Raw genomic sequence first — 12,461 nt, forward strand, 5'->3', positions numbered from 1 at the left:
GCGCTCTCTCGTTGTGTGATCGCGCCGCGCCTCTCTCTCTCTCTCTCGAAAAACAAAGCCGGGCGATCCGCGTCGGCGATGCACGTGCGTCGAATTGTTCGACGAACGTGAGCGCCGGGAAAACGGGCCCGTCCACGGGGCATTCCTACCCGCTGCTTCCGGAAATCAAGCCTTGAAATTAACCGTCCTCAACGAAAGCCGCCTCAACGAAAGCGCCGAAACGTGTCGAAGACGATGACTTGAGCGCGCTCGAGGATTGAAAGCGGATGAGGGCAACTTGGCCGTTGGATCGCGAAGGAAAATGCAATTTTGTCTTATCTTTCGTATCTTTCAATTTATTTTCAACGATTCAACGTGATTTGTGAACGCGGAATGTGTGAGTCTGCCGCTTAATCGCGGGGATACAAGTTTATGCCGAACGACGATCCACCCTCGACTTTCTCACCGAGAGAGAAAGTCGGTTCAGGGTCGCGCGCGAAGAAGCCGCGCGCGGTTCAGCCTCGGACGTGAGAGAGCTCTTGCACACACGTCGAACGTTTATGATGTAAAATGTATAGTCGCGAGATTCTTTTTTTACGCGGTCACGTGAGAAAATCGGCGGAAATAGCCGAGCGGGACGGGCGAGTCGGTGTCGGTAGAGAGAGGCCGAGAATTAAAAGTGTTCCCCTCGCTCTAAAAGCGGGAGGATCCCGTGGCGCCATGAGAAAACAAATAAATAGAAAGAGAAAAGTGGAAGGAGAGAGAGAGGGAGAGAGAGGGAGAGGCGGCTCCGCCGAAGACGTGCGACGCGCCGCGGCGCTCTCGCCGGCCCGGCCGGTCGTTCGGTAAATTATTCGAGGAACGTGATAACTGGGAAATATGCGCGCGCGGCGCTAAAAAATCGACCGATGTCACGCATTTTCTTCGGCTCGATGCGGTTTCTGTGCGCGCGACGGCTCATAAATAAGAGCGCTAATCAGTGACGCATTCTGAGCACGCGGCGAACCATGGCGGGGCTCGGACCTTCGTCGTCCCCGCCGCCCAATTTCTCTCGGCACTCTTTTACGTACAAAACGATGACTGACTAACCACCCGATAAATGCCAGGCCGACACAGTAACGTTTTCACATTGACGTTACAGTTTTCCACTCGACGAACGCGGAAAACGTTTGTTGTTGCGCGTAACGGTCGCACATCTTTTATACTTCCAACTGTTTACAAGCGATATGTAACCCGTTAATTAATTTTTAATCACAATATTGATGTAACGTTACGTTGGCTGGGTGAAAATATCGCTTGCGGAAACATTGTGATCGCTAGTGTTCAATAAACACGTATCATACGCCATTTTATTGTGATACGACGCTGGTACTGTCATGAAATATTATTAGGGGTACCGGGAAGTGTCTTTTTCGTTTTTATTATAAAACTTTGCATGAAAAAAAGCAGAGCAAGTTCGATCTTAATGAAAGTCGATACGCACAATAAAGAAATGCGGTTAACTGTTAACCGCTGGGATTTAAATTAATTCTGGATTAAAATTAGGAACCCGTACTATAACCACGAAAATTGAAGGCTTTAAAATACGAAAAGACACTTTCCGGCACCCCTAATAATAAAAATACGGTGTCGTATAATTAAATTGGTATAGAAATTATCATACTGTTATAGGGGTCTCGGCTGCAGTTAGTTAGTAGCTGGCTTCTCTCGTCAAAAGAAAAAAAGAAAAAAAAGAAATTCGTCCAAAGAGAAAAGAAAAGAAAGAAAGAAACGCTGTTCGAATGATCGGCGACTTGTTCGAGCGGGACCCTCGGCGCGCCGGCGAGAGAGAAGAATTCAGGAGGCGCACGGAATTCGGCAAGTGTCGCCGATCTGAATCGTTTGTTTACGACATATCGCGGAATGCGGATCCCGATAAAACACTGTTTTTCAGAATGCCGCACGGCGTGCCGGTCGTTTATTTTCGTGGCTTATTTAAAGAGTCCACGTGAAAGAGAGGGAGAGGGAGAGAGGGGGGGGGAGAGAAAGAGAGAATTGTCAAGCTCAGCAACACGGGTCGTCGCGTCACTCTTGTGCTCCTCGGGATAAAGCGAGATCGAGCGTACGCCCGAAAATCCTTTGTTTTCATTTTTCTTCGCCCACTCGAGACTCGGCAGAGAGACTTCGTCGAGATAATTTCTCCTAATCGTCTAAAGAGCGGCTCGTAAATTCGCCTGATAATTCAGCAGATAATGCGCCCGCGCATTATTGTACGGAACAGGAGAGCCCTATCGCGGGCCTAAGTACATTACTCGTGTTTCCTCGCTCTCACAATATACACACGGTTTACCGTCATTTACCGACGAGTTTTTACTGAAATCCTCGTAATAACGGTGCCAACGACGACGTTAAGCGCGGGCCCGTGACAGAAGGGACATCAGAAGACGGTGTGTATGTGTGTGTGTGTGTGTGTATACGAAGGCGTCGTCGTGTGTCGCGCCGCGTCGTGGATAATTAATGGCTATACGTGAGTTTTCCTAAGAAGCCTCGCTCTGTCGGCCCTCGTAAATAAGACTTAATCACAGCCGCCGAGTGAAAAGAAGGAGCCGGGAGAGGCGAGAATTTCAGAACGGCCCGGGTCGAATCGGAGCGTGTGTGAGTTAGTTATCCCGCTCTCGAGGAGGATTTATCTCGCTTCCCGAATTCGAGTCGCGGCACCCTCCTCGTCGCCGGGCGCGTGACTTTTACAGCCGGCGGAACGAGCGATTTACAAATTTTATCCCGCCTCCGGAATAATCTCATTATTAGTACAGCCGTTCGGAGGTATTTACGAGATTGGCGCGCGACCAATTCCCCACCGGCGATTTATTTCACGCGGATATGATTCATTTTAGGCAAAGCACGGGCGGCGTCCCGCATGACGAAAAAAAGAGAGAGAGAGAGAGAGGGGGGGGGAACCGGTCGTTATGGAATTCACGGGTTCACGGGGCAGACGCTACATTGTCGCGAAACATCAAAATCCCGGAACTCGGGAACTGCGGTGATATCTCCCGCAAAAAGTCGCGGTACAGCGAAATCCGCGCACCGAGACAATGTCTCGAGATACAATTCTCCCGAAGTATACACTTGTTCCGAGGAGAAACTATTAGCCCGAAGCCAGTATACACAGGTGCATTGTGATCGTTTCTTCTTTTTTTCTATTTTTACGGCGGATGTGTTGCGACTTTTCAGGAAATCATCCCCCTTTAAAAATTTCAGGACATTGTTCTCGGGACAAAACCCCCGAGCACCATTCAGAGCGCGGGCTTAAGGTGGACATGCGTCGTCCCGGGGAATTAAAATCCTGAAGTTCGCGGCAACCGCGACGGTCCCTCGCGAAGTCGAAATAACGAAACCCGCGTACGGGGGAATCGCATCACACACCGAATTTGCTCTCGAGAGTCGGCGCGTGTCTCCTCCATTCAAGGCGATCCCGAGCAAAAATTGTTAGAGCCTTCATATGAAGTATAAGGCCCCGATAAGACTGCGAAGATAGGATCTCTCATCCTTAAAAGGGATGCCTCATTATTACCACATCAGGCCCCGAAATCTTTTAGGATTTAAGATACCTTAGATTTTACGAAGTAAGGCTTTGATAAGGAAAATTGGGAAGAGCCTTAGAAAAGAAGTTTTCAGGGACGCTTTAGATTTTACGAAATAACGTTTTAACATGGAAAACTGATGTGGGCCTCAAAAGGATCTTTTAAGGATGCTTTGGATATACAAAATCAAGTTTTATTATTATAGAAAATTATTAAGATCTGAAGCGTGTAATAAGATTGTCATAGTTTAGTATTGTTTTAGTAGATACGCTCTATCTGGTTCTTTTAAATATTTTTTAATTACACCGTAATTAAAAACAAATTTTATCAGTTTTATTAGTTGCCATATTCATTAGTCTCCTCCAAGGATTTTTCTAGTATTGCCTTCGTTTCGAGATGCAGCAAACTTTAATAAAAGTAGCAGCAAGATTTTTATATGTAAAGGATGCTATATTTCATAGCAAGTATGATATATTTTTATAATAAAAAATTCTTATTATATATTAACAAGGTTATAAAGAAATAAAGAAATTGCAGTCTGAATTTCTTGGAATGAAAAGAACGAATGTTTTTACTCAAGCAATAATAAAAATATTTCCTTATAAGGCTCTATTGATATTGCCTGATAAGGACCTTTTAAATTATTTGCTACACATCTTGTAGAGACCTAGTCTTTCTATCCTTACTGGAGCCCGATTAATGAAGGAAAATAATCAAGTCCTTACCAGAGCCCTATTCATTTTTCTACTCTGGATCTTGTGATTCTCGACGAGGCCGGCGGAAACGACGCGCGTTCGAGCGCTGCGAGTGAATCCGCCGCGCGACTTATCGAGAGGAGATTTTACACGCGGAATGCTTCGCGACCACGATTGGACGTTGCGTCGCGCGGCACGCGAACGTCGAAGGGGTTAAATTTAGGGGCATTCTTCATCTCCGAAGCATCTCCGCGCTCGGCAATAACGCCCGCACCGATTTTGTCGGCCGGGAGAGAGAGAGGGAGGAGAGGAGGGGGAGAGAGAGAGAGAGAGAGAGAGAGAGAAAGCGCCGAATACCGTCCCGTGACTCAGAGAGGCCTGTGTTTGTTTATGCGCGACGAAGTATCCATCCGGCACGATATGCGAGAGTCTCTCTTCACCATCCTCGCCAATAATACGCTGACAGTAGCGAGCGGATCCGGAGCTACGCTCGTTTCAGCAGAATGCAACAAGGACGCGGTGTATCCGCGCAAATACGCGTGAGACAATTATAGCGTGTACACACGCGCGCTCGCCGGGAATTCAGCAGTTCCTGTCAATTATGTAACGCGGCTTCGCGTAAAAAACCTTGCCCGCCCACCACCACCCCCCCTCCCCCTTGCCCCCTTCCGCCCTCGACGACAAGTTTTCCGTTTGTTATCTGCTCATTAATGAATTTGACGACGGTGACGCTCGTGCGACGTTGCTTCATCGTGATTCATTTTCGCCATTTTCGCTAATTGTCTCAATCGCGAGAGATTGTTGTCTCTGTCTCTGTCATGCCTCACGATCGGCCGATGTTACCGCGCATTCTAGAGGGGGGATCGTTTGAAGACGGTTTTCTATTTACGTCATCGTGATGGGGGAGTAATTGCGAAGCGATCGGGTAAATAATAGAATCGTTGTTTGTGTCTCGGAAGGACGGAAATGTTACTTAATTGAATCGGCAGCCCCCTCTCTCTCTCTCTCTCTCTCTCTCTTTCTCTGCCGCACGATTGTGGAGTTTTCATATTGTATATTTTGTTATCGCGATTTTATGTTGTTCGAAAGACGCGTAACCGTTGAATGATCGAGATGAATTACCCGCGGCTCTGCGATTTGTTTCTCGTCGAGCGGGAATCCGAACAATGTTTATAAAGCGCCGACACGTTTGCGTCAGCATTGAAGCGTTCGATCTCTTGATGAATATCGCGCGGCTATTCTCGGACGGAAATGTATTTTCCCCGGCTATTCGCCACTCTCTTTCTCTCTCTCTCTCTCGGTTTCGCTTGTTTGCGATTTGGAACGTATCTTTATTTCGGCTCGCTCGGTTTTGTTGTAAGGGTCAAGGAAGTTCTCCCGTTGCGGTGTCGCGGGCGATGAACAATAAGTCAACTGTGTGTGTATGTGAATGTAATCAGTAAATCTCAAGGTAGGAGCGCGAGCGTTGACAATTGTGACAAAGAGACACTGAGTCACCTCTGCGCGCGAGACTTTCGTGTCATTGTTGCAAGAATTCAGGAGCAACCTACATAATCTCGAGTTTCTGCTTTGTGGCAATTAATGCTATAAGAGAGTACGAGAGAATGAGAGAGAGAGAGAGAGAGAGAGAGAGAGAGAGAGAGAGAGAGAGAGAGAGAGAGAGAGAGAGCTCTAACTCATTGCGCCTTATATTCGTTTGAGATATTTTCCATCGGAGGCTGATCAAATTTTCCATCTCACGTCATTGCATCTAATCAACCTTGCAATTTATTTCTACTACACACAAACATCATCTTCTCACATATCGTGCGTCCGAGTCCTGACGGTATCCCCCACGCGGAAAAGTTTCTTACCTCGTCGCGTAACTGTTTATTTGCACAATGCAACGCATCGCCGCAACGCGACAACGCGGAGTTCTCAACAAGGCGTATTGATAATCCAATTAGGTTTGTCAAATAATCGCCGAGAAATTCGTCAACGTCATCCGCTTAGGAGGAATCGCGATGACGCGAATTTTCCGACTTCCATTCGCAAGTTTATTTGCGTAACTCGCGACTGCATTAACGGGCGTGCGTTTCTCGTTACAGAGCATCCTGGGAATAGGCCGGGTCTTACCGTCAACCTTGACGACGACGAGGATGACTGGAGAGGGAATCACCGTCACTCCTTGTACTTCCCCGTCGCAGTTCCGGATGAAGAGAGAGACGAGGACGTCACGGTCGATCACGCGACCCTGCGATTCCTCCTGCAAGGCGACCACCGATATCCGCGCAAGCTGGAGGTCCTGGTATACCTCCGGACGCCGGTGTCTCGGCGTCTTCTCCTGCGAAGTCGGATTCCACAGACGGACTCGTCCAAGGACTCCCGTTGGCTCGAGTTGGACTCCACTGAGATCGCCGCGATCTGGCTCGAGAGAGACCCCGAGGAGAACCGCGGTCTCGAACTGGAGTTTCTTCACGATGACCTGCCGACGCGTCGTGAGATCTTCCACGCGAGGCTGAACGTCTTCACCACGTCGGAGACGAACGACAACGGCGGCGCTCGCAGGCAGAAGCGGCACACACCCGAGGAGGTGCTGCAACGGCACGAGCGACGCAGCGACTGCAAGGGCTACAACAACAAGAGATGCTGCAGACACGAGATGACGGTGAAATTCAAGGACCTGGACGGCTTCGACTTCATCGTATACCCGAGGAGCTTCGACGCCGGCTACTGCAAGGGTCGTTGCCCGCCTCTGTACAACCCGGCGCATCATCACGCGCTGCTGCAGAGCCTACTGTGGAAGGAGGACCGGAAGAGGGTGCCGAAGCCGTGCTGCGCGCCCAGCAAGCTCAACCAGCTGATGGTCGTCTATTTCGATGAGAAGCAACCCACGCAGCTGCAGGTGTCTTACTGGCACAATATCACGGTGGAGGAGTGCGCCTGCTCCTAAGGGCAGTGCTGAAGGGCAGCACTCCGAAGCCGAGAGCAGGGAGAAGGGAGGAGGAAAACGAAACAGTCTACCATCGCCGAGGACTCACCAAAGAATCGTCCGAATTGTGGTTCGGTGCTGCCGCACGCATTCTCGCGATCGCGCGCGCCGGTGCGACGAGCCTCGTTCCGATACTTCGACGGGAATACTCGAGTTTCCTTGAGATTCGTCTGATCCGTCGGAACAAGCGACGCAACCGCAGATAACGATGACGGCAATATATCGATAACGGTATCTCAGTAGCAGTACCGTTGTTTATATATTATATATAATTATTCATATAAATAATTGAAAGAATATATAAGAGAGAATAATAATCACCCGAGACGAGCGTCTTTTCAGGATTCCCGCGCGCACCTCCGTGTACGATCTTTTCAGACTTTCGATTCTCTCCTCAGCCCGGACAATTCTTGTAGTCGATGCGAGGAAACCGGAGATTGTCGATCTCTCCTCTCTCTCTCTCTCTCTCTCTCTCTCTCTCTCTCTCTCTCTCTCTCTCTCTCTCTCTCTCTCTCTCTCTCTCTCTCTCTCTATCTATCTATCTATCTATCTATCTATCTATCTATCTATCTATCTATCTATCTCTCTCTCTCTATCTATCTATCTATCTATCTATCTATCTATCTATCTATCTCTTTTTCTTTCTCTTCCTCTCTCTCCCTTTCTTTCGATCTATCTTTTTCGTTCCCTCTCTTTTTCTCAGGCTCGTACGACCCGGACGACGCAAGGCATCACCGAATTCAGACCCGCGCGGGTCTCGCATTGACTGTGATACTAACTATATTTACTTGTCATTATATTCCTTATTAAGTAGCGATCGTATTTTATATTACTAGGACATTTTTGCTATATTCAGACACCTGGTCGGTGAAGGAAACGGGAAACGAAGAACGTTTGCCGTCAGACTGCCGCGAACTATCGCGCGTTGTTGCGTTGTTGCGTTCTTCTTCGTCGTCGCGAATGCGACGACGACGACGGCGCGGACGACTTTAGCCCGTTTGCCTCGACCAGGTGAGCGCGTCTCCCCGTAAACGAAACGCCATAATCATTATGTAACTATAGCGCACACCCTACTACTATCTGTTAATTTATTACAATCACGTAGGCTACGTTGTGGCTCTCGCGAAACAAGCCGGGCCGTAAGTCGATGTTTATTAACATAACGTGACGTAACCGAAGTCTTCGCTCTACCGAACCTGTTTTGTATCAAGGTTTTATTAGTTCCTATAGAGTATTATGAGTAGAATCTCGAGTATCCTTTTTAAATCTCCCTCGGATCGAACTCGGCTCTCGCGGAACGTACGCGCTCGCTCGCGTACGTTTCATTCTTATGAAATTCCAACGTTTCGTAACGAGGTCTGCGCTAATCGGTGACCGCCGCGCGTAACTCTTTATATGCATGTGTCTCGCGAGAATTTCGTGCTCTAACTGTCTGTGAAATAGTCTGTATTCGCATTTTAACTGTGGAGTAACATATCGTATTTATATCGAGCGCAGAACGATAGAATCGATAAGGAGAACATTGCTGCTGCTGCTGCTGCTGCTGCTGCGTGCACGCCCTGATGTGAGAAATTATGTATGAAAAATTTATGACGTGTTTCGCCGTGCGCGCGCCGCTACAAACTACAATCTTGATCGATCACACACGGGCGGCGCCGTTTTATCGACACGTCAAAAACTCTCACTCTTGTCTCTTGATCGTTTGTCAAGAAATTATCCAATGGTGAAGATCTATTCACGATTTATAGCGAAGTAAAATATATGATCTATCAGTTTCCAATAGAAGCGGCGTGTTCATTTCTTCATTCCTACTTTAGCGTTTAAGCGAATTGCGACCTCGAGAGAATGTGGAACTATAGTGGAACTATAGTGAAATTGTAGTGTTAGACAATCTGCTATAACTTTCCGCACACTTCACGGGAACTTCCTCGCCCCGACGAAAGTATGGAAAAGAACAAAATTTATCCCGCGAGTCTTCGCACTTTAAATCTACATCTCAGTAATTGCGCATCGAGTAAGAATTGCGATGTAATGTCCATGTCAATTTCAGCTAACGAATAAATAATACATAATATCTTACTCCACACAGACGTACACGCACACACGCGCGTGCGAAGCTTCATCTACGGAGAGGATTTCTCAGCGGCTTGTAGTAGTCGACGATTAGTATTTTCGACGATGAATGTTTTCAGCAATAAAAATCTCGCCAGAAACAACATCGTGCGCTTGTTCCCCGCACATTTCCGGAACTCGTGGTCTGCGCAATGGTGACTGCTGCACGTAACGGACGACGCTTTATAAAATTAAAACCGCGCAGCCGTAAAATATATTGTCACTATTTAACGAGTCGAGTCGCGAGCGTTACGCGATTTTATGAATAAGAAGGGGTCTCTCTCCAATCTAATGTCGTTGCGGGGTTATCTCACCACGACAGCAATAAAATTTTATTGAGCGGAACGTTGCTTTACCCTGTTCGAGTTCGAAGGTTACCGTGTGCATTATGCAACCGCGCGCATTCCGGCCGCGTGGACGTTGAGTTCTAAAAAATACAATTCTCAAATCGGGGGTATCCGATCAGTGATAACGGCGAGAAACGAAACGATCGTCGTCTCTCTCTCTCTCTCTCTCTCTCTCTCTCTCCCTTCCGCTCTTTTCCTCTCTCTCTAAATATACAAGTGAAAATAATATACGAGTCTCATTTGCGAGCGAATGACATATTGATGACAAACGACAAATCGGCTAGTACCGAGATGAAGTCATCCGCGAATAATGTCCCCGACACAATACGAGTTAAAAACCTCGAACGTTTTTTTCTCCGCATATGCAGGGAGTACGCGATGTGAAAGAGGAGAGCGACGTTTAAGATAAGAATAACAACTTTATTCTCTGTTTTCCCCTCTCGCGGGAGGTTAATAAATGTCCCTCGACATGCTTCTTCCGTCGATGAATCAACTCAGTCCTCGAGGTCCTTCTTCATGGTTGATTTTCTTGATCGAAGCGAAATATACAACGGGAAAATGGCGAAAGTGACATGCTGTCTCACTGTACATAAATTTATTTTTTTCCTTTGTACTGGGATTGCGCCGAAGCCGAAGTAATGCGCGCAAAGGTGACACAAGTTTAAGGATACAAACAAAAAAAATAAAACCGAACGCGTAGTAATCAACGCAACTTTCCTAAGATAATTGTAATGAGATTTACGAAGAATTTTGGAGTTTGGAGTTTCTCCCTGAATTATTTTCGTGTATAAAGCCCATTTATTTTTTTCAATGCTACATGAATCGATATTCGTTGAGCATAAAAATTCCTTACATAGTCTTTATTTGCCAGATTGTGCTACGTGATTACGCATAAACAAGCTTTGCGTCAGTTAAAAGAGCGAATCTCATCCTTCAATTTGCATATATTTGTACGATGTGATTTTTTTTTCACCAAGTTATTTAACGTGAAAGCGAAGAGCGCATCATTAAGATTTTGATCGTTTATAGAGAATGAACGAGTTAATGTACGAAAATGTATAATAAATAAACAGAAAACTTAAATTTCTCTCTTTGAGATGCGTTTACTAGATTTTTGATAACAGTGAATTGTCAATGTTCAAACTCGACTAAAAGGTGGAAATTTAACAGCTGTCACTCTTCGTTTAATTAGATATATTATAGTCAAGCATACCAGTGAACTTATGATATTAATATGATTTAAAATTAGAAACTTCGGGCTGTAAAATGCTTTCTGAACGATTTCAATGCCGTCATTTTTACCGAAGTTACAGCCGATTGAATTTTGCATACCTTTTAGAATATAATATAAAAGAATGCCTGACTCATTATTAAATAATACCATTTAAAAAGAACAGGTCCTAACCCGTTGTTGAGTCATATCACGATATCACAAATCTTCTTCGAGGAAAGTGGCGGCTCATAGCGGCGACTTTGAAATCAATAAAAATAACGGGTCTATTGATTTTAACAGGTCAAAAAAGATACAGGTGCATTTAGCCGAGATTCAAACCTTCTTTAGTTAAGGCTCAAACCATTTTAGCAAGGAGAACAATCAATCATAACCCTAGTAGCACACTTCATTGGAGTTACATTGGTGTTACATTGAGGGTTACATTGGGGTTACATCGAAAAAGAAAAAATCCTTCTTCAGAATCATTTAAAAATTCGCTATCCTTTTTTTCCTTTATATGCTATCAGTTTGAAAGCGCAACATCACACGTAATGGAACAAAAGTAAAGCCAATGGCACACGGTGCTTGTTTTCGTGCTGGATTGCTTGCTGGATGAAAATACTGTGTTCTGATTGGTGCATTTCTATCCATCTTCGGAAAAGTACCAATCAGAACGCAGTATTTTCATCCAGCAAGCAATCCAGCACGAAAACAAGCACCGTGTGCCGTTGGCTTAAGTGTTGCAAAAACTTACTACACTTTTATGCATTAGTTCAGAAGTGCAACGAAAACGAACAGATTTCAGGTAACATTTCCTCCTCAAGGAAGCTCGTGATTTTTCTTGAGGTAAGAGAGCAGTAAAGCCTGCGTCACATTACGGATTGAAGATCAAGGATTGCGGATTGAAGATTGAAATTTGACCAATCGGAATAAGCAAATCAAAACCGAAGTCGTCGATTTGTCGAAATCTAATCTTCAATCCGCAATCCTTGATCTTCAATTCGTAGTGTGACACGGGCTTAAGGCTCCTTGTTTGGTCAAGGAAGGTTTATGAAATGTAAAATGAGGAATAAGGAGTCCTTATTTCTCAAAAGACTATGAATACGGATATTAGTACTAATTCTAGAAATATCGCAAAAAAACTACGTTCGGAAAATAATCAAGGTTAAAAATATTGGGTGAAATAAAAAGTTCTGAGCGTTTTTTTCTCTTTATTTCGACGATGAAATTAACAAAGTTAGGATTATCGGATTTAGATCAAATATGCGCCGTTTTGTTCGATAACTTTTGTCCATTTTGAAGGCAATTTCATAATTCCGCGATTGAAGAAGTCCTCGTCCCTATTGGTAAAAAATTTGACCAGCTCATTTTCACAAGCCTCTCTTGAGGCCAGTTTTGTACCATCAAGAGAATTTTGCAAATGCTTGAAAAGGTGATAATCGCTTGGAGCCAGGTCTGGGCTATACGGCGGGTGCGATATAACCTCCCATCCAAGCTCTCGGAGCTTCTGGCGCGTCGTCAAAGATGTGTGCGGCCTGGCATTGCCTTGATGGACACACAACACTCTTCCTATTGACTAATTCT

At 45.7% G+C, this 12,461-nt stretch overlaps 1 protein-coding gene across 1 annotated transcript in view; it reads left to right on the forward strand.

Annotated features, from left to right (window-relative positions):
• Positions 1-7,692, forward strand: part of mav (TGF-beta domain-containing family member maverick) — a 40,991-nt gene extending 33,299 nt beyond the window's left edge. The window contains exon 3 of the mRNA XM_011148067.3: positions 6,322-7,692. Within this exon, the coding sequence (XP_011146369.3) occupies positions 6,322-7,166 (845 nt within the window). The 3' untranslated portion in view covers positions 7,167-7,692. The remainder of the gene's footprint in view (positions 1-6,321) is intronic.
• The last annotated feature ends 4,769 nt before the right edge of the window (positions 7,693-12,461 follow it).

This window comes from Harpegnathos saltator, unplaced genomic scaffold, assembly GCF_003227715.2.
Source record: "Harpegnathos saltator strain DR-91 unplaced genomic scaffold, Hsal_v8.6 scaffold38, whole genome shotgun sequence".
Classification (NCBI taxonomy): domain Eukaryota; kingdom Metazoa; phylum Arthropoda; class Insecta; order Hymenoptera; family Formicidae; genus Harpegnathos; species Harpegnathos saltator.